Source organism: Phoxinus phoxinus (assembly GCF_949152265.1).
Source record: "Phoxinus phoxinus genome assembly, chromosome: 19".
NCBI lineage: Eukaryota > Metazoa > Chordata > Actinopteri > Cypriniformes > Leuciscidae > Phoxinus > Phoxinus phoxinus.
The window spans coordinates 25975254-25999374 of NC_136894.1; the positions used below are offsets into that span (position 1 = coordinate 25975254).

A 24121-nucleotide genomic window follows, 5' to 3' on the forward strand; every position below is an offset into this window, starting at 1 on the left:
GAGAACCGAGAGCGGATCCGGCAAACTTGGCTCACACCATAGGACTTGTAGCTGGGAACTGGGGGCAGCCAAAAACCATTTCACAGGCTAAACTGAACCAAATCGTACACCACCATCTTGTATGGTGAAGAATAGCTCCCACCACCAAGCAGCAACTTCCTCTTTTGTGCCCCTCCCCTCCTCTGCAGAGTCGACTGAAGACCCCTCCAGTGCAGGCATGGTGGCCGGAGCCATCCTGGGCAGCTTCTTGGCCCTCGTTTTGGTCGGCGCATTGGTCACCGTGTTAGTGATGCGAAGTCGTCGCCAGCAGCATGGATATTCGGGCGACGGCGAGCAGGGCGCTTATGGCAACAAAACCCGTCTTTTTGGAGGGAAGAAGGCCAGCAAGAACGGCACAGGGGCCAACAACAATGGCCCGATCTACACGTACCGCGAAAGCGAGCCGGGAGCCCTGACAGAGAAATGCAATGAGTTCCCTCACATGACAACCAGCCCGCCAACCGCCCATGACATACTGCTGAGCGGCGAGCTGAATGAAGCGGTGCGAAGGAAGTTCGACGCCCTGAACGACAGCTTGGAGGAAGAGGAAGAGGACGAAAGGTACGACCGTTTCACCGGACTGCCGCCCAGCTACCAAATCCACCGGCACGAGGACGAGTGTGCTCCTTACCTGGATGACGACATGGAGTCTCAACGAGACGGCTCAATCATCTCCCGGACTGCCATCTATGTCTAGAAGAAGCAGATAATACACCTGACTGATATTTACTTGACCTTTTAAAACAAAGACGGAAACGTGCCATCTGAGGAGTGGAAGCAGAATGGTTAATGTCACATCTGTGGATGAAAACACTCATTATCAAGCAGAAAACACATTAATTTTGCTTGCCTCACGATGCGTACTTTTAAAGAGATATCATAAGTGATTTGATTGTCATGTAACCGTAACCTGTTGTTAACGCCCATTCTAGTCAGAATCCATCCTTCTGTGGTTCATTCACACCCATGAGCACAATACTCAAGTAGGCCCTTTGAAGTGAATAGAAAGCCTTGTGATTGCCCATACAGGGTTGTCAATGCTACATTACACGAGTGGCTCAGCATCTGTGACCCAGAAGCTAAGGCCGCTCTCGCCAGGTTGTATACGGCTTCTTTTATCAATCGCAGAGAATGTCGTCTTCAAAAACAGCTGGATGTTTTGTTAGCTAAACAGAAAGCAGACAACGCAACGTTCGCTCCAGCATCTGGGTCATTCATCTGTGCCGCCGATCAACTCCAGCAGTGAACGCTTTTAACTTTCCCCCACAATTCTTTAGTTCTTGTTCATTAATCGGATGTCTTGTACCGCTAAAGGAATTTTCTGATTCACTCAAGTTCTCGGCAGAGGCGTAATGGTGTTTTGTTTTTTTCCTCTTCGGACTCTGCGGTTTGTTCCAGGCCATGTTTAATTCAGAGTGTTGTGCATTAGCCGTGTGCATTTTGGGCTGATGCATGTTCCCCATCCACCCCCCGCCCCTCGATTAATCCAGTTATATCAAAACCATAGAATGCTACGTCTAAAAACTGCAGACAGGGGCACTTCAGCAGGACTTCAGCCTCTCGTATTAGCACGAATCCTTCCAGGAGGAAAAAGGCTTGGACTGTTGTTTTTGTCTTAACTTCACTACAACAGATTAAGTAGATTAATGCACATCATAGATCTGTGGGGAAGGCGGGGCCTTGAGAGAAACGCAACTGATGTGCCTTTGAGTGTGGGATTATTTGGACAGCGAAGCGCGGATGGACCCCAGCAGGGACCGTTAAGCCAGGCGGCATATGTTGCCAGGTTCAGCGGAGTCCACGGTCTTGAAAAGCTGCCAGCTGTGAAAAAAGGTCAAGGGACAAGGCGCTCTCACCGTATGTTCAGCAGCGAGATTAGGACACTCACTTTACCGCATCCCTCTAGAGCGGGTCAACGGTTTGTTTTGATGCCTCACGCATAAGCCGACTTTTTTTTAAATGACAAAGACATTTCAGACATTTTGTTAACTATGTGTGTGTAACCGTAACAGTGTGAGTCCAGATGTGGATTCATTTGTCTCCGGGTGTCGGCGAATGCGTGTTTTGCATAATATCATGCAGCTTGTATGGATGCTTTGGCAGTGCTTTGAATTACTTGAGCCGTGACTCATTCATCCTTGGTTTCACTCATCGAGCCTTCGGTGGAGGGAGGTTAGAGCGATAATGACAACGGAGCAACACACTCACCAATGCGACGCAACCCAGAAAGAACTGTGTTACAGCAAAGCAGATATAGCACGAGTAATTTGGAGATTATACTATCTGGACCCAATAAAGACAGTAGTTACTCTAGCCTACAATGTTCACCCACGCTGCAGATTTGCAAGGCTGTTAATTTTTTTCCCTCCCTAAAGCTCTTCAAGTTGCATCACTGCACTGAAAAATAAGGATGGGAAAGCTACTTTTCTGAGAGCTGCTAAGGCCTTGACATTTTTTCGACGGAAAATGGGGAGCTTAATGCGTCAGTCAATAGTGTGTTGTTTGCAGTAGTAAATGTATTAACTTTACCTGTTTAGTTATGAAATTGGAATCAATGTCAGGCAGATTCATGCATTCAGAGAGGCCTGTGATGTCTTGTGATTTACCGACGACGGTTGTGAACATTTGACTTTAAAAATGCTATTCGAGACTTGACAATACTAAAAGAGCAATGTTGCCAAATCAAGTTTTATCAACTCTTAGTATTCGTGTTTTAATAGAATCTTTGGTTAAACTTTTCTGAATGTTACTATAGAATATTAGTATTAAGGGTTCGATGTGATGCCATGTTCTCGTTTGCACAATCCCAAGGCTACATAGCGATTAATTATAGAAATAATTGGGTAAATCTCACAAAATCTGTCAAGAATATGTCTGGGTCATATTTTACTGCAGAATCTAAATTAACACACACACATACATGCATAAATAAACACACATATAATAGTTCAAAAAGATATTGAGATATATTATGGTAATGAAAATGTATGGAAGCATCAGTTTAATTGTGAAGAATATAATGGCATAATGCAAAGTAGACTATGTACTGAATTTTGTCGATGTTTGATTTTGGAGTGAAATATGACCTGGACTTGGTTATCTGGTCATATTTGGAGATGAAAGATACCATCTATCCACGTGTTCTCGATATACTAAAACAAAACCGTATGTTTTGATAAGTTGATGTAAGTGCCTTCTGGGATGTGTTTTTAAGGTTGGAGGCTTGCCACAATTCATGCGATGTTGAAATCCCTGTATATTGTAAATGAATGCTAGACTTAAAGACTGCAATCAATCAACAATATTAAGGAAAGAAGAAAAACAAGACTGCCTGAGCAACGGCAAATTGCCCCCACGTGATGATCCTTAATTGCTCCACATTATGGTGCAAGTCATTATTAACTCATCAGCTGTGGATGCCATCCCGAGCTGATTTAAACTTGTTATTCATTCACTCTGAATGTTGTGTTGTGCTGTCAGGTTGTGACACTATGTGTATGAAGAACACTCTGAACGCTGTTGTCTGGCGTCAGACTTCCTGTTTCTTTTGTGTAAAAACGGCAACTGTCCAGTTTCATATCACATCACGTAACTGCTGTACTACAACGAATCTTTGTCAATACTCGTGAGAACGATCTATACTCTCTTCTTTTTGTTTGTTTAGTTCGTTATATACTATGGATGGAAAACCAGTGTTATCCTGTGAGGTTTTTTGATGGTGTGTATTATGACGTGACGTGTCCTGTGTGTGAGATATCTATATACTGTATATGTATGTATTTATCATCAAGAAATCCAGTGAGAGAAAAGTGTTATTTATCAGTACTGTAAGTAACAGATGTAGTGGTCAGTTATGGCCAACACCAAATATAAAAGCAGAAGTAGTTTAATATCCCAGAGTAGATGAGAATAACCTCAGCTGCCTTGAGTCCGGTGATTTCGACAGGCGGGAATACCGCGAGTTCAGCAGATGTAGCCTCCCCGACGCACACTAGTTAGTTAGTTACTGGCTCGCGGCCTGTGTTGAAGTAGCCTACAGTACAGATTGACGTTCGCACACAAACTTTTTGCACTGACAACTTTTTGCTGTCTCAGCCCTCAACAACATGACACACACCCTTAGCGTGACAAGAGGTCAACACTAGATAAACACACACACTCACTCGACTGTAGCGGGTGAATCTTACGCACATGTCCTGGTCATATGACACCCGTGACTCAGAGGAAAGAAATAATAAATGACACTTTGTTTAAAGACAGTTGTTCCAACGGTCATGAAGAAAATATAAGGCCTATCCAGGCCTAGAAAATTGCATAATTAATTAATGACTTTAACAATATTCATTTTATTAGATTTATTTTATTTTATCTTAATATCGTTTAAATGTTTTAAGTATTTATTCAAAATATAGAATAAAAATATATCACTTCTAAATTAACTGGAGTAAAACGTAAATGTGGTAAATAGTTTACATTTTAGTTGAGTTAATTTTGTAGTTTTATATTTTCAATAAATATATATTTTTCAATATTTTAATGATTGGCATAGAAAATATTAATGTTTATGAAAATAATGGTACAACACCAAAAATCATAATGGTCTTTTTCATAGCAAAATATTATTATCCCCCGCCCCCCGCCCAACCCCCCCCCCCCCCCCCAAAAAAATTCCATATTTAAATTTTTAAAATATTAATTTAAAATATAAAATAAAAAATCACTTTAAATCTTATACATGGCAAAGATGCATACTTTTCATGAAAATAACAAAACAATGCTAAAAAAAATTATAATTCTCCTATAAATATTCTATTCCTTGTTGTATTGGGCTGAAATATGAAATCTTAAAACTTAATAAGTGCATTATTTTATTATGACTAATGATCTTAATTTTATTACATTTTATTAATCTGAATATATATATATTTTAATATTTAAAATAATAAAAATAAAAATACATGACTACAAAATTAACTCTAAATTAACTTTAAAAGTAAATGCTTTAATGGTGTAAAGAGTTTACATTTGAGTTATTTTTGTTATGTATTTTTTTTATATATCCAGTATTTGCATAATTTTTCATGAAAATAATGGTACAATGCTAAAAATCATAATTTTTTTCTTATTTACTTTTTATTTCCTGTTGATGTTGGGCTGAATTATGAACCAGGCATGTTTTTTTTTTTTGTGAGATTCGCCCTCAAATCACCCCGCACACACTGTGTCCATCCAGGATTTATTCTCCGCAGTTAAGAGCAACGTGAGAAACTATTACGCTGACATACACCAGTATTATCCTGTTTAGTAAAAGACATTATCAAGATTCATATTGGTTTCCTCCGTTCCTCACTGGTCATGGGGTTTTATAACCCTGAAAGCCTCCAGATGAAGTGGGAAGCACTGGGGCACTAATCCTCTCTGAAAATGGTGCCACAGCGGGCAGAGCACTGCCAGGTTAAAACCCAATGTTTCTGGCATGCAATTACGCAGCCTGTCCGCAGCCACTACTCTTAATTTTTGACAACAGAAATGGGTTATGGCGTCTCCAGTTTGCATCTGCCTCTAGTCTCAAAGCAACTCGGAGCCATTAGGCAAAATTGCGGTTCCATGTGTTTTCATTGCCTGTTCCCTCTCATCAGCTACTTGTGAACACTATAAATAAATTAGAGAACTAGCAAACACATTACTAATTGATATGCAGCCCTGCATTACCTCCACGCCATTCGGTTGTTTTGCGTTTGGCTTGCTGCTTTTTTTGTTGTTTTCATTGTGTAAGATATTTAGTCTCTTTTAGGGGAAAAGGGTGCTCTGGCATCACTAAGATGTTCCACTGATTAACACTAACAGAAACACTTAAACTTGTGTGGAGTGTTTATTTGGAGCGGAAACAAAACCGTGTATATTCCGAGTCCCAGTTTTGTCCTGTCACATTATTTTTGTATACTGGTTGTAATTAAAACCTGGTGGATTTCTAAGTGCTTTGTCTGACGTATCTGTTTGTTGACTTGATATTTTCTGCATCTTGTGTGTTGCGATCAAACGCAGTGTGTTCGCTGCCACTCAGGAGCTCTCGTGATGAAGATGCACAGCTTACACAGTCCCCTACAGAAACGACATTCTGGCCCACCCAAACGCAATCCTTGAAGAACGTTGGTGTGGTTTTTGTACAGCAGGAATAAGCATGACGAGCTGCTAAACTCCTCGAGCACACGTCCCAAAAAGTGGGTCACATGTTGTCAGTGGGATCAGCGCTGGGATGTGCTCCATTAGAGGTCAAATTGACAGAAACATGCAGTTACACAAACAACATTAACTGAATCCTGTCGTCAAACGTCACTGAGATACACAGAACCAGTTAGAAATTGGTTTCATATATATGTATATATATAGTGCATGTATGTCTATGTCTATATTTTGTCATAAAATGTTATATAATATAACAATTATACACGCGCGCACACACACACACACAGTAGGCTATTATTATATTAATTTGTATTAATAATATATCAATATATACATTAAAATCTTAATTGTATTATCATATAATATATTATATATAATATTATACATTATTTGAATACATATAGTATATGATTAAATACAAATATTACAATATATTAGAAATGTTATATATAATATGTACATACACGCAAAAGTTTAATATATTAATATTTATATTAAACTATTGTATATTGTCAAATAAAGTGTATATTATTATCATTTATAAATATATATTAATAAATAATTGTATGTGTGTGTGTGTGTATATGTATGTATATATTTCATTACTTTTAATATTATTAATAGATTAACTTTTTTAAATAAATGTTTATGAAACGCATATATATTATATATACAGTACAGTACTGTTAAAATGTTTTGGGTGTCAGTCAAATTTTTGAAAGAAGTCTCTAATGCTCACCAAGTCTGCATTTACTTGAGATATACACATAGGGATATCATGAACTATTGCAATTTTAATATGTTTTCTAATGTTTTTTTTTCTTCTTATGTGATGCAAAGCTGAATTTTCAACATCATTCCTCCAGTCCTCATGTCACATGATCCTTCAGAAATCATTCTAATATGCTGATTTGCTGCTCAAGAAACATTTCTTATTATCATTATCAACAACAAAAAGCTGTTGCTTAATATTTTTGTGGAAACTGACACATTTTTCAGGATTCTTTGATTTTATATGAAATCAAATTGACAATTTTGATCAATTCAACACATCATTGCTGAACAGTAGTATTAGTTTCTCCCCCACCCCCCAAAAAAAAATTCTTTCTAACCCAAAACGGTTAGTGTATATGTAACAAAAAGATATACCTGACCAAACTGCCTGAGGGTTTCCAGAGGTCTCCTCCACCAGGAGTCTCAGCCCTGTCCTGTTATCCTAGACTTGCTAATGGCTTTTGACAAACCTGCCGCCCATTGTGTCCTGGTTCCCAGCGAGCCTCCCCTCAGCCTTGAGGGCCCACTTCAGGCTCCCGCATCTGTCGTCTTGACAACGCTCTGTCACAAGCTCCAGTCTCTCTCGCTCCTTCCCCGCACAAGGACACACTCCGCACAGGGTCCACTCGGCTTTTGTGCCAGACGCGTCGCTCAGTTTATGAAGAACACTGACTACACCTTAAAATAGCTCTGCATTACTGTTTGATTAGGACCTGGGGAGAGGTACAGTACATCAGCGGTTGCCATAGTCTTGAAAAAATGATGATCTTTCGAAAAATGTTCTCGTGCTGAGATGATTGTCATTATTTAATAACATTACACAACTGGAATTGGAATTCCTGAAGGAATGCCACATTCGCCCATCTGTGCTTTTATCCGTAGTGCACAGACGCATGACAGGGTGAATTCAGGTAAATTGGCTTTTTGCCATTCATTTGATTTGACATTTATATATACAGCAGGGTCCAAGAATCTGAGACCAATCAGCGCTCAACAATAGGAATGGCCTGGAGCCAGTGTGAGAGCGTTTTCCAGACAGTTGACAGGACTGTCACTCATCCCTTCAGGCCAGTGCTGCCATGCCAGACAAACTTTTATATTCATTGATCTTCTACATCCATTTTTGTGCCTTGTAAACGTAAAGGTTTCTGTGATGTATTCTATTCTGTTGTCGCATATTCTGCTGATTTATCACCAAGATTATCTATCTGGCTAACATAGGGTAGTCAAAATTGCAAGAAAAATAACTAAAAAGATAACTATATTAGCGTCCACACCAGCGGGCGATATTGTGCTGTTTATTCTAAGCACGTGCTGCATGATGGATTCTGATTGGCTGTCAATGTTTTTATCCTTCCTCAGCTGGATAAAATCATTCTGACAGTGATTCCAACAATATTTTTTCTCAGTGACATTATCGTTATAGCTGTGGTGTGGATTCTTTAATAATATTGAGAAAAATATATCTATAAATATAAATATATAAATAAATATATATAAAAGATAAATATATTAGAAATATATCTTTATCGTTATCGTTATAGTTATCGTCCTTGGTGTGAACAGGCCTTTAGTCTTGAAAGAATGCTTTGTTTTTTCTGCTAAACCGTTTTAGAATTATAAAGCAATTTTTTTTTTAATTTTGGAAAGAAAATTGTAAATAAAATGTCACATTTATTTGAAAATATCAATATTTCATATGAAAATAGTAAAATACACAGCTAAAAATATCAATATTTTCAGTTATTTATTATTTAAAATAAGTGTGAAAAGTTGAAACGATTAACATGAATTGTAAGAATGTTGTCTCAGTATTGAAAATTTCACATATATTTAAAAATATAAAAATTAATTCTAGAAAACATTTTTAAAATGTTACAAATATCAGTATTAAAAATGTATCTACTCTATCTACTGTATTTTTACTGTATAAAAAATTATGAAAGATGAACATAACTACTGTGAAAAGCTGAGACAATTGACATTAATTTAAGAATTTCGTCTGAAAAAACTGTTTTAAATTTATATAGACCTTGCTAAAAAAAATTGTAAAGAAAAAAGATTGCAGAGAAAATTTCATGTTAAATTAAAATATAAATTAAGAAAATGTATATAAAAAATGATATTACCAGCATAACAACATTGAAAAGTTGAAACAATTAAGATAAATGTAAAAATATTATATTCGTTTTGAAAACTGTTTTAGAATAGATACATTTTCTCTTTGTAAAGAAAATTTCAGATCGAATGAAAACTATTAATATTTCTTGAAAATATAAAAATACATAGCTAATATATCAATACTGAAAATGTACCTACTGTATTTTTTATGAAAAATTATTTTACCAGCATAACAACTGAAAAGTTTAACATGAATGTGAGAATGTTGAATTATGTTCTTATTTGCTTTAATTACCACACTTGATTTTACATATATTTGATTAGTGATCATAAATAGTGCAGGCTCTTTAACATGTCTTATGCATTTTATGCCATATTGATTTTTAGGTTTTTAAAAAGGTAAAATGAAAAAAAAAAAAAAAACATTTCAGATTTTCTACTGTATGTGGTTTCAGTCTTGTGAACTGCGCGCACTATACAGTATATCTAAGGGGAAGACACCATATTTTATTTAACACAAACTCAAAAAGGCTTTGAAGGAAGTACAGTCTGTTTGATGTGTCGTCCTGTTTAAAGTTTAAGTCACGTCCAAAGAAAATTTCAGAATTTTTTTTCTTTTTTTTCACATCAATTAAATATACCTTTGACTCTGAGTCTGTAGATATGAATATGTAAACAAAGCTGAATGTGTGACACATACCAGAGCTGATAAGTTGTTTAAAAAAGCTGTTTGGGACGTTTCGGCTGTTTAACTTTTTCACAGCGAACAAGGAAAAAAAAAAAAGCTTGTTTGCTAAATAATTAGTCCTGTTCAGAAACCTATTTCTCGAGGAATGTCGGCATGCCCTGTTTCTCGCTGCGCTTCTCTTTTAACATTCATTTTTCCCGCTGCTTTTCTCAGTGAGAATGTTATTTTTTAATGGCACACTGAGGACTGATAGGCCTCAATTATCCTGTGCAGCCATTTGCTCAGAGCTTTCTGTTTGTCTGACATGGCTTCATGCCGTGGACGAATAAAAATGCTCAACTATTCTCTAGAACTACATTTTGTTCCCTAAAGAACAGGGAAGACAAAGTTAGATCAGAAATTTTTTTTTTTTCCATCTCACTGTTTTCCCCCCTTCCTTTCAGACTTTCTTAGTGTCCCTTTTTATTGTAGCTTGCATCAAGATCTTTTTACATCTAATAAGAAGAGGGTTGTTCTTTTATACAGGCTCTGCAGTTTCACAAATTTCCCTTTGAGCCTCGAGAGGAATGAAAGCTCTTTTTAACCAATACCTATTACCTCAGCCATCTGTTCCCTGGGCGTGAAATAATTCACATTTTCTCCGATATTATCTTTTTCATTTTACCGTGTCATATTCATTTGAATTATTTGATTCCTGTTCTTTAAGTTTTATTCGTTTCACAGTCTTGGTAAATTCACCCTTTTGTGCTCGGGCTCATTATGGTTACCACCCCCACTGGATGTGAGATTTTATTAGTCCTCTTGCCTCCAACCCCCTCGTGGGGTCTTCAGAAATTAAGACATTACCAACCAAACGCTTCATGCTGAACTAATGAGCCACTGAAACATGCCAGTGGGGGACTTACTTTAAACGCAGCCTTTTCGCATGACTATCTGCTCTCTGTGTTAAAGATAAAATGGGCTAAATATTTGTTTCTAAAGTTGGCTTGCAAACCTGTTTAGTGTAACTTTTATCAAGTTGTGCTCACTGCAGAGCCAAATGACGTCCAACTCCCCCTCCATGGATCTAACGGGTTGAGCTTGACCTAATTAGGTTTAGGGTGTGGCTGGATCTTCAAGCCCCACCCATTATGTCTAAAGAGGGGGAGCTGGATGTCAAGCCCCACCCCATTATGTCTAAAGAGGGGGAGCTGGATGTCAAGCTCCACCCCATTATGTCTAAAGAGGGGGAGCTGGATGTCAAGCTCCACCCATTGGCTCTGCAGAGAGCATCCTTTTATTTATTCATGTAATGTAATGCCGTGACAGATCAAGTTGCGTTGGGAACGTTGGACTGACTGCTGCCATCTGGAGTTTAGATGGACTTGTGGTAAGACTTGAGTGTTATCGTCCATTACCATCAATAATCAATGTGTTGTAAAAGCCACGGCCTAGCGTTTAGCACACATACCTCGCTGTGGTGTGTAGAGCACTTGTGGCATATCCTGATCTTGCCTCTTCTCTGCATCATTTCCTGTCCTTTTTTGACTCCCTTCACAAATTAAAAGAGGCACGAGGCTAAAAGTACTAGATTCGAACAGATGTTAAAGTTCATCAATAGTTGATGCGATGAATTAACAATAACAACATTATTATTTTAACACATTTATTTGGGTTCATATTCATTTCATATTTGAAAGTTTGGGGTTGGTAAGATTATTTTAATGTTTTTGAAAGAAGGCAGCATTTGTTTAAACAAAAATAGAGTAAAAACATTAATATTGTGAATATTATTAGAATTTAAAGTAACACTTTTGTATTTTAATATATTTTAAAATGTCATTTATTTCTGTTATGCAAAGCTGAATTTTCAGCATCATTACTCCAGTCTTCAGTGTCTGTGTCATTCTTATATGCTGATAAAAAATAAAAAATAAAAATTATTATAATTTCTTTCAGGATTCTTTGACGAAATAGAACGCTCAAAATAACAACATTTATTTGAAATAGAAATCATTTGACAATTTTTCTGAATTAAAGTATTAATTTATTTTAAAAAGTCTAAGTCTAAAGTAGATACCGTCTTGAAATGTAATGTAAAATTAGTCAAATTTAAAAATGAGAAAATGTAAAAATGACCATGAAACTAGATTAACAATGATAACTAATGCCTTAACCATGTTAAAGATTTGAACCGTATTGTAACGCTAATGCATTACCATTGGAGGTTTTAAGTTTTGGTATATTAAAAAAAATATATCAAACATGCACAGTTTTAGCAAATGCTTGTTTTAGCAAATGCTTTCATCTTGGAGACATTTTGAACTGTGAATGCAGGATCATCATTACTATGTTGGCTTTTAGTTTCAAATGGAAGAGCTGCTAAATGAAAGTGTTTTTTCTGAATGTCCTGAAGGTCTTCCCAGGCAGGTTATCATAAGCCAGTTTAGGCTACGAGTTGGTTTTAGTGCCAGACGAAAGCCACCAGAGCAGTCGTAGTTAAGTGTCCTGCTCAGGGGCACGACTGTGCTGGACAGATCAGGACCGTAACCAAATCATCCCCCCCTTGCGGTTGGCTGACTCTCCCTGCCCGCCAGCGCTGGAACTCAAATCCCTCGCCCTTGGGTTGATGGTCTGACCTCACCAAGAGGTCGGGGCGCGCATGGGCTCTCTGGCTGCCGTGGTATTGATGTTTTCTAATGGTTCGTCTGTGTCGGCTAATGGAGGGATGGGATTGGTTGTGACTTGAATCTTATATTTCAGTGAGTCTGTTTGTCTGCCGTCAATGCGCACTGACCTCTTTCTGCTGGACATTGGTGTGTTAAATACAATAAACTTAGTAGTATGTTAGGATCAGCGGAAACCCATCCTCTTATGAGGAACTTTGTTCTATAGGGTTCTTCCTGTTTTCCCCTGCGGTCTCTGCTAAACAGTGTAGATGCTAGCTGAGCAACAGGTGCATTCAGTTATACTTAACCCTCCGATATAGCAGAGTTCGAAACCACCCTCTGGCACCTCATAAATAAGGTGTTGTCTGGATTATCTGGCTGTGAGGCTTATTTGGATGGTGTGGTTTTGTATTGTTCATCTTGGGCAGATCACCTAATCCAAATAAGGCAGTTATTTGCTTGCCTGACAGGGACCTCTTTAACTTTAAAGGGGTGGTGAACTGAGAAATCAAATTTTACTTGAGCTTTTGACATATAAGAGGTCATCATACTATAAGAATATCCTGAAAACTTCCTTGTTAGTCCAATAAAAGCTTTTATTGACACCAGGCAGATCGAACAACAGTTTTTTCAAAGTGGGGATCTATGACGTCAAAGGGCATCAAACACCGCCTCCGCAGAAGAAGATCGACGCCTACTTCAACACTGCCTGTTTAGCCCCGCCCACCAATTTGCGCATTACATGAAACTCATTATAATATGCAAAACTGTTATCCAATCATAGCAGTGGGCGTTTACTTTCAAGTCTTCAATGCGGCATGCCAATAAAAACCGAGCGTTTCAGGAGCTAGGCTCAAAACATGGGTAGAAAATAGCCTATTACTTATTCATTTTGATGTTTTTGAATGTAAAAACCAAGCGAACGTCATAAATTGACCTCGGACAACAATATAACATTTTTTTAAAAGCCAGTTCACGACCCCTTTTAATCTGTCAAAAGGCAAATATGGAAAAGCTATAGTCACCTATTTAGGCAAAAAAGTGGGAAATGGACAGGCTCGTCCAGTTGAAGCTGAGATTGAGTCTATTTGTGTCTTACCAGTGCCTACAAATCACAGAATTGCATTGGTTTCTGGGAAAGGCTGGTTATTATCATGGGTTTTACCCAAATTTAGCATCTATGTTGCACCCTTGACCGATCTTATAAGTACTCAAGTACCTTTTGAGTGGACCACTGTTACTCAACAGGCATTTGATGGAGCCAAAGCCCCGTTGGCTTGTTGCACTACTAGACTTTTCTCAACCATTTTGTTTAGCTGTAGATGCCAGCGAAACTGGAGCTGGTGCTGTTCTTTTCCTTAAACATGGGGTAGAACATCCAATTTGTTATAGAAAAAAAAAAAAACTATGTCCATCAGTGAGTTTACTCTGTTGTGGAGGAGGTGGCACTTGCCCTTTTCTTGCCTATCCAACACTTTTATCACACAAGTTTATCTGTGATGATCTGCCATTCCAATTGTTGTGTATATGGACCATAATCCCCAAATTGTAAAGAGGATAATGAGGTGGTGTCTTGTTTTACTACCATTTTACCTTGACATTAAACATATCGGGGGCAATGACAATGTTATTACTGATGCCCTATCTCAAGTATGAGGTTGTATATTCAGTGTTGTCTCCCCTTTTTCCTTTTCTTCTTGTTCTATCCTGTTTTCCTAGATCCCAGTAAGCGGCAACCCGTTGATGTGAGGAATAAATGTTGGAGTCTTGGTTTTAATTTTTATTTTTGCAATCCTTAGAGGAACACATTTGTGGGGGAGGTGTAATGCCTGCTTGTTTTCCCCCTGTTGGCTCTGCTTAACAGTGCAAAAGCTAGCTTCTTGGCAACAGGTGCATTCAATTAGTACTCAACCCTCCGATCTTGCGTCAGTATAAAGACACATGCACCTTAGAGTGAGGTCTCCCTCCCTTCTCTCATTAGGGAAAAAAATTATATATTTATTTTCCCTACTTATTTTTAGTACTAGAGCATGTGCACATTAATTAACCACACATAACGTTTATTTCTTCCTAGACGTCGGTTGTCTTTTGATTGTTTAATTGTTTTCTTGTCTTATAAATAAATTGATTTATTGGTTGAAGAATTTGGTGTTTGCCTTATTTATGTTGCAGTATACGGGCATATAACATTTTGAATTGCTTTTTATTTATTTTTTGTTCTACATGTTCATTTTGCTTATAGGTTCTTCAGATCACTGTGTCGGTTTATAGGTACTCGTAAGTAGGGGTTTTCAAACTTTTAGGCCCCGTTTACATGGTTATTTTGAAAAAATGGAGACATTTCCCTTCGTTTGTGCCCTTCGTTTACACGCAAACGGAGAATTTGCCTCTGAAAACAATTCTTTCTAAGAACTCCGACCAGAGTGGAGATTTTGGAAAACTTTGTTTGCATGTAAACTGAGAAAAACTGAGTTTTAGGCAGCGACGTCACAGTATGTGACTATTTTCGGGATTCTGATTGGCTAACGTGGGCTTGAGCTTCTCGTTACACTGCCACCTACAGGTTTGGCATGCTCTTGATGGCATAAACACGGGTTTGTGTAAACACTTTTCACTTTTCTGAAAGGTGTGCACGATGTTATTTTTGAAAACGGAGAGGGGTGAAATTTCCGTTTATGAAAATAGCCGTCCACGTATAAACGTAGCCTTAGATGCCACAAAATATGATCATCCATGTGCAAGGGACCCCATCCTTATATTTACAAGGCAGCTATGTATTATCATTTATAAAGACCTAATTTATACTGTAAAAAAATATTTGGAAAATTGTTCCCAGATCCCAGTTGGTCTAATATTGCTAATTAAAACAAATGGGACACCATTTTTTTAAGACCGTAATTAAGGGCGGTTCACAGTGTTCTTGCATCCATCTCCATTCAATTTTTTTAAATTATGGATCATGCTAATTTAGAGCCGTTGTACTAAAAATATGTTGCAATCTCAGCATCTTGACTACTTTTTTTTTTTACTCTCTCACTTCAGATGTGTTGGATGTTTTTAAACGTGGCGTAACTATATATAAGCGTGTCTGTGTGAGTGTGTTCTTCGTCCCCTGTGTCTGAATATAGCTCTTGTCTCTCTATTACTCGCTGCAGCTCGATACAGATGGACCGATAAATAGCTCGGGAGGATTCGCCAAACTCTCTGTTAAACTCCACTCCACACTCTTATTTCTCCATTTCAATCCTTTGTTCTCATCCTCCTCCGCAAGGGCCTCCCCAAAACGCAGCGAAACACACTGACACATACTCACAGCCTCTCATTCACACATACAGTCACTCTCTGTGGGAATTACCCCCTCTTTCATGTAGACAAAACCATGGAGGTTGGATCATCATGTCTGTCTGTTCCTCTGTGAAGCGCTACAGCAGCTCCCGTTGCCTAAAATAGTGTTGTTGCACCTGTGCTTAGTTTCTTCACAGGTTGACATGCTAAGAGAGACAAAGTGTGAAGAAAGGTGAGAGGTGGATGGTAGGATGTGAGTTTTATGCTGTAGGCCTCGGTCTACTTTTGAAACTGTTGCAAAAAGCTTCTCAGATATTAAAGCCTGTCAAGATATTAGATTACATCAGCCATCATCCAATACTCACCTTACATTGATCTTTAAAACGCTAATAGTTTATTAACACTTCCATTTTTTGACACTTGTTTGCACTTGCTCCCACAGTTAAATCTCATTTGTCCAAAATAGTTTACGCTCCACATAACTGCTCCCAATTTGCCTACTTATACTATGCCCTAAAAGTATGTACTGTATGTGTGAAGAAAGAGTGTGTGGCAGAAGAGTAGGCAAGCTTTTGGGACATACTACTTTGTCATGATTGCGTCTTTGCAATCAGCTTTGTCCCTTAGTTACGTGCATCCTGTCACAGTTTATACTGCCCTGTCAATCATCTTGTTACATTTAAAATCCTCCACATTCAAATTCATTTAATTTCCTAACGTTTCGGAAAGAAATGTAGTGCCACGTTGATCTGCCATTCGTGGTCGTTCATGCAGAGAACTCTCCTGATGTGTTTTCAATTTGCATAATGATGACATTTAAAAGTTAAAGACAGAACGTATCTTTACAAAAGTTCACAATGCTTTTGCAGATGAAATATAATGTGGATAACATTGAATAAATATAGTTTCGTCAGGTTAGATACTGATTATTAATCACTCCAAACTCCCGTTATCTAAACCTATCTACTTAACCGTCATCTACCCGCCATGTTTGTAGTTTTGAACACTTGTTATTTGTGTTTGTAGTTCTAATCAAATCCGCATCCAACGCGCAATTGGTTGTGGGCAATATCAGCCATTGGAGTGTGCACGGATCTGCACTTCGGATTCTAACCGGAAAATTTGGACACACTCATTCTATTTTCGAATACTATTTTGGACGATGAGTATGCAAATGGGGACGCAGCATCCATTCTGACTGGCTGTTTTTTTCTCACTTTACACAATATTTCTCTTAGCCACAGAAGGTCAGTGTGAGCCTTTTATCATATACACATATACAGTTTTGCATGTGTGTGAGACAGACAGAGCCGCTTGTTAGTGTGAAGTGAGCATTTGTTGTCTGGTTGATTGTGTGTTCAAAAAAAGAAATGTCCTTTCACTTTCAACTGCTTTTTTCCCAGCAAATTTTCTTAACATGTGTAAATATTTATATGAAGATAAATAGATTCAGCATCTGAGACACACATTTCACAGACGTTTGACGAACAGAAAGGGAATAATGAGTCCCTGAACAAAGTGGGGGTCAATATTAAAAGTAATATCACCAGCTGCTATAAGTTCTACAGTGCATCTCATCCTCATGGATGGACTGCAGCAGATTCGCCAGTTCTTGTTTGAGATGTTACTTTACTCTTCCACCAAGGCACTTGCAAGTTCTGTAAGCAATATCAAACGAGTAACGAGCGCAATATGGCGAGTAATGTGCGCAATATCACACGCAAGTAACGAGCGCAATATCGCGAGTAATGTGCGCAATATCACACACGAGTAACGAGCACAATATCACGTGAGTAACGAGCGGAATATCACGTGAGTAACGAGCGCAATATCGCGAGTAATGTGCGCAATATCACACACGAGTAACGAGCACAATATCACATGAGTAACGAGCGGAATATCACGTGAGTAACGAGCGCAATATCGCGAGTAATGTGCGCAATATCACACACGAGTAACGAGCGCAATATCGCGAGTAATGTGCGCAATATCACACACGAGTAACGGGCACAATATCACACGAGTAACGAGCGGAATATCACGTGAGTAACGAGCGCAATATCGCGAGTAATGTGCGCAATATCACACACGAGTAACGAGCGCAATAACACACGAGTAACGAGCGCAATATCGCGAGTAATGTGCGCAATATCACACATGAGTAACGAGCGCAATAACACACGAGTAACGAGCGCAATATCGCGAGTAATGTGCGCAATCTCACACGACTGATGTTTTTGTCCCGAACAGCACAAGTGCAAATGTGATATTGATTTTAGACAATATCAATAAGTTGATATTGTGTTATATTTTAGACACAATGTTGTCTGTTTTTGCTAAAATTTTGCTAACGAAAATATGACCAGTACAGCCGGAGCAGAGCTGTTGTATGTCTCTGAGCAACTGTTGCGTTTCTGAACGAATCAGCGTTTTCAGCCAATCAATCGGGTGAACCAATAATTCAATGGCCCATTCATAAAGAGAGCCATTTACTTAATTCCTGAATAAATCAGCTGTTTGAACACGAGCAGTGTTAGATTGCATTAATTCATCATATTTCCTTATTAATAAAAACCCCATTAAAAGTATATGTATATTTGATGCTTTTCTCATTTAACACAATAATGACTTTACATTTTTGGGGGTCATTTATCAGCCAAATTTAATGTGCGAATAATTTGCGATTAATTGCATTAATAGCCACATTGCGTAATTAATTAGATAAAAAAAATTAATTGCATATTTTTAATCACTGTTTACTCTCTGTTATTGTGTGTGTGCGCTCGCAGCATATACATTTAATTTCACTGAAGTAACAACACTAAAACACGTTTTCCAATCTGTAGAAAATGCTAGTAATGCCCACTGGTGAAATGGAGGATGTGTGTGAGCTTGTTTTGTGAGAATTGTTTGTGTTATATGAAGTATTGAACCGTAGCATTGGTGTAAATTTGGATTCAGCACCTTCGGCTAGAGCTACCTGTGAGAGAGACTGCTATCTGCCTCCATGTGTACGGGTATCTGTCTTTGTGTTTTGTTATGGATGACATGTCTGCCACACTGATTCGGTTAGTGTGTGTTTCTGAGAATGCCTGTACACGAGTGTGTGTGTGTTTATCTGCAGATATCCATTAGTGCATGACTGTAGAGTCCGACAGGAACACTGCCTCTCTCGGTAGAGAGAGAGATAGAGAGAGATACGGCCGAGTCTTTGCCTCTCCCTCCCTCTTTTCCCCTCCTTCCCTTTGTCAGGCTTTTCCTCTGTCTGTCACTCTCTGAGAGCACAACACCTGAGCTGGACACTTTTTCTGAGAACAGACTGAAGACTCTATCAGAATTTGTGGCCAATGTGTCCCAGTTTCTTCCAGTGTCGAAAACAGTCTGTTCTGAATCCGCTGAGCAGTTGCTGTGTATCTCAGCACAAAAACCTCACAAGGTAGCAAGGCCGTTGCCAGGGCCTGCGATTTACATTTGAACCTGACTCTAAGAAAGTGCTGAAATATTGTGGCACTGTATTTAAATCAACTCATTGTCATTCTTTTCAACACAATCACGCCTCCCTTCTATGCAAATTAGGGTTTTTAATAGAATGTGCTTTATTCACAAAACTATTTGCCTATTAACTTTGCGCTATTACTGCCTGAGGAAAGCAGGCAGTCGACTGAATTTCATTTACGATCTTTGTACATATTTTCTATTGATTACAGCAGCAGTTATTCATCAAATGAAGATTAAAAAAAGAAGAAGCATTCTAGCCGGCATAGTCCTGAATCCAGATGTGTGCAGACTGCATTTGTGCCTTTTTAACTCGATAAATCCAGGGTTAACTCTTTAACTCTATAAATCCGGGGTTAACTCTATAAATGCTATCTATCTATCCATCCATCCATCCATCCATCCATCCATCCATCCATCCATCCATCCATCCATCCATCCATCCATCCATCCATCCATCCATCCATCCATCCATCCATCCATCCATCCATCCATCCATCCATCCGTTATCCGTTATCCGTTATCCGTTATCCGTTATCCGTTATGGACTGATGACGTACAGTCCTAGTAAAGTATGCCAGATCATGGTAGTTTGCCATCTTCCATTACCTCAGAACTGGCCTTGAAGACGGGGAATTTTGGCATGCGACTCGCATTGAGCACTCATTTTGTGGGTGTGTTTGCACTGGTGCTCGATTTACATAATTCCTTTAGTGAATTGGGCGTTAAAACATGCAAAACAAACAACGCTACCAGCAGCATGCGCAATTCATTCTTAATGAAACTCCTAATATATCTGTATCAGTTCTGTCTGAAATACTTCCAGCGCGTGTCCACGTGTTCGGGAGGAGTGGGCGGCCAAGTGTGGGTGCATTTGGGGCGCTGTTTTGAATTTTGTCTTGATAATCATTTCTGCTAATTACAAACTAATTGCCATGTTAACAGACTGTTTTTTGGCACGCACCTTTACTGCGAAGTCCAGCTGGACCTGTAACTGCCACTGACGGTGTGTGTCACTCAGAGGAACTTGAAAAGCTGTCGCTTGAGCGCTTGTACGTGTTAACGCAGTCAGCCGCTGTGATGTTCAAAAAGCCCGAAATTTTGCTCTGATCACAATGACACGGCCAAACTCTCATATCATCTGCTGTTAATAACTGTCACTGACTAAAGTGGGTTTGATTGGCAAATCGAACACTTAAAAGTGTGATTTAACATACCCTCTGGTTGGACTGGGAAAGGAAGGTTAGTCTCGCTACTAAGAATAGCTTTGTGAGACGGGAATGATTTTGATGCTGTGTTTTTGTGTGTGTGTGTCTTTGTGCATACCTACAGGCGCTGTGTGGATCACTCAATGTTTAATCCATTACTTTCCCCTCCCGCACAATTCCCAACATGCAGCGCTCACCCTGACACATGCGATGCATCTTTAATGCACCCAGAACGCTGAAATGATTCACCTCATTTTTCGCTCTCTTTTTTTCTCCTTATCTCATCACTTTAACAATGGGAAGCAGAAATTGGATGGAGTGGTTGAATAAGTGCAGAGAAACAAACGAGATTTTCTGAGCTCACGCGAACAATGCCAAGTAGAGACGACCGAATTTAGTAATTTGATTTGGATCAGGCAGCCTCCATAATTAATATTGGCTTTTATCGACTTCCGTCTCGGTTAAATATTAATAATCTGGCAAATAACAATACAAACGGGCTTCGTTCTACACAACTAGCAGGTTTCCTGCGGGAGAACGCACGTCTGGTGGGTCTATTTACATTTAAGTCGATATTCTCCGGCCGCTGGAAGTTGGAGACGATACCTGGCTCGCTCAGATCTCCAGTATTATTTGCAACTTTAACATTTTAATATTAATAACCTTTCACTTCATCCTACGAGCTGGCAGGAAGCACAATTTCAGTTCTCATTCTTTCAGTTGTTTTATTAATCTTCTTTTCTCCTCTGCAGGCTTTCCTCAGTTTGTCATCAGCACTCAACAGAAACACGATTAAATGTTGCTGATGGCTTAGTTGTATTACCCTGTGCTCACCCCCCCCCCCCCCCCTTTCAAGGCCCTTTCATATTAATATTTGTATTTACTATTACATTACTGTTTTAAAAGGGCTGTTTTTACTGTTTATTAATTCATATAGACTAATGTTTAGTGCCTTGAAACGCGCAGCATTACACTAAAACAAGAAAAGTGGGCGGGGCATATCTATCAGCTCCTCCCCCTTTTTAAATAGCCAATAGTGTTTTGTTTATATCACAGCTTGGCCGGAGCCCTTGAGCTCGGTAAAACTGCAGTGTCCTCCTAATCTCTAACCGTTTCTCCTCCTAATCTCCTCCATATCGCTTTAAAATATAGCATTCTGTGCAGAATTCAAATGTTCTGGTAGTGCACTATGTGCCATGCACCATGTAAAAAATAGTAAATGTGTGAACAAAAAAAAAAAGCTTTTAGCCGCAGCTTCAGCATCTATTTATAGTGTAGGGGGCGGGACGCTTCAGATTCTAGAGAGCATTTGATTGGACAGAAAATCTGATGAGAAGCTGAAGTGCAGCGTGATGTCATCAAAATCATTGATCCATATGGGGGGAAGTGAAGTTTTGAATGCTTACAGTATATCTTCTAAATGCATATTTTGTAATTGTTTTAGGGCACTCTATAGCTTATAGATAACATAAAGGCTGACATATTCATACTAAAAGCCAAAAAACTTAAATTGTGACTTAAGATCAAAACTTTAAGATCTATGAATACACATGATGATCTCTATGCATCTTCCGTACACACGGGGCGATTTCACAAACAGTCGCACCACGTTTGCAACATGGCGCTGTAACTGCTGGAGATTTTAGACCAGCCTACAAGATTAGGAATTGCACCATGCGAATGTTGTCCGACACTAACTTTATCTTCTGATTTGCATAATTCCTTTAAAGAGTTAAATTCTAAAGCAACACTGCATGCAAACAAATGACACCATCAGTTAACAATTTTTATTGTTGTCTTCATTATAATTAATAATAATAGATTGTTTAATTTATTTAATTATGTATTAGTATTATTTTTTTATATTCATATTTAATTCATCATTTAATTTTTTTGATATTTGAACAATCCAGAAACGCCTCATATGCATCATATTATTTGCTCTTTATATGAATTGTTTCACTGTTTGCTCCTGTTTTATGAATACATTTAGGCCGTGGCCTTTCTCTCTTCCTCACTGTCTTCATCTGTCTATCCATATCTTGATTTCTGAAGGGCACTAATACCTCCTCACCTCTCTTTTCTGCTTTTATCTCTCTGTCTATCTCCCTTAAGTCTTAGACAATCATCATAATCTTGCGCAGTCGGAATAGGCCGTATTCGCTGGGACTTCCCTCCCTCTCTCCATCTCTCCGTCAGTCTGTCTTGCGTTGGAAACACTCCTTCTGCTTTGGTTCAGATGATGGTGACACAAAAGATCCAGTTGTCAAATGGCTGGATGTAGCGAATCACTCGCTGAACAGCATGTACGCACGGCGCATTTCATGTTCTCTCTTTTGTTTGTTTCTTTCTTTCGGCGTTTATTCATGTCTTTCTCTGGTTCCTGGTGTTGTCACATACACAAACAAACTCAGTATGGAATAAATCAGCGCATTAGGGGACTGCGCGGCTCACGCTGTGCATCTGACGATACAGATGCCCACACACACACACACACATCCCCTCGGGTTAGTGTGACGGACGAATGGGACAGTCGGGACACGTGAAAGGCCGTCAACCTGGTTTAAAACCTGCAAAGTGTTTGATGCATTCTAGACACACAAAGCGAGTGTTTCATTCTGTAATCGAAAGCAGCATTTTCAAAACACTTTCACAAAAGCCACCCCCCCCCCCCCAGACCCCCACTTCACTAAAAGATAACACCCAATTACATGAAAGTAAAGGGTGGAGAGCGTTTATTACTGTCATCCTCTGCGTTAATCTCAGCATAATGGTCCCGAATCGGATCGCAGTGAAATACAGAGATGTGACAGATCCTGATAAAACTCCTGCTCAGTGGCTGCAGATCTGCACATTACCCATAATGCATTCTGCCTCTCACTGTATGATTGATAACTGTAAGGCAGACTGAGCACTAATATATAGGCAAGTCTTGAGACCATGCAATTATGTGCATATAATTATAACTGATGAAGTGGTGCTCGGTGAAGTCCGTCAAAAGATGTTTTTTATTTGATTGAAGAGTTCGTCAGAGACTCGAATCAGAGGAAAAGAGCTGAGTTTCCCATCAGTCAGTGCAGGGGAATGTAAATCTGGCCTGAACTTAAGCTTTGATTTGACTGCAAATGTTGTTCTTTCTTTTGAATTGGCTTCTGATGACTAGTCGTGGTCGAGTGGGTTCAGTTAGGATGATTTATTCTGTTGTGTCGTGTTTGAGGGAGTCAGTTTTATTTATTATGTCGCGGGATGGGGAACAGGTTTTACTTTTAAATTATTGCGTCATAATTCAGAGGTTTTATGAAGACACACTGGCTGATTGTGAAAAGAGCTCATTTAGAGCAACAATATTTCAGTGTATAGGCCAAACACAACAGTATATACTGGCTAATTTACCAGCATATCTTGTCTATTATACTTTTTTTTCCCTCTTAAAGGATCAGAACACCCAAAAATTCTGTATACTCCTATCAGTAATGGTCTTCTGTGGAACACAAAATATATATTTATATATTTATTTATTTTAGAATGAAAGCATACAGCTATCAGAGGCTGTCAAGTGTTATTCTTTATTATTTATATACATGTATTATAGTAATATTAATGTTTATTCATACTTTTTACATTTTTCATTTTCATTTGTTTTTTATGTGCTTTTGTCATATTTCAATATAGTTTTG

General features: G+C 38.7%; 1 protein-coding gene across 4 annotated transcripts in view; it reads left to right on the forward strand.

Moving 5' to 3' along the window:
* pvrl2l (PVR cell adhesion molecule related 2 like) overlaps positions 1 to 24121 on the forward strand; it is a 141461-nt gene that overhangs the window by 77759 nt on the left and 39581 nt on the right. Inside the window, exon 7 of one of the 4 annotated variants that reach the window (XM_079591570.1) lies at positions 189 to 4694. The exons of the other annotated variants lie outside the window; for them this stretch is intronic. Coding sequence (XP_079447696.1) covers positions 189 to 736 — 548 coding nt within the window. The 3' untranslated portion in view covers positions 737 to 4694. Of the gene's footprint in view, positions 1 to 188; positions 4695 to 24121 lie in introns of those variants that run through there. 4 annotated transcript variants of the gene reach the window in all.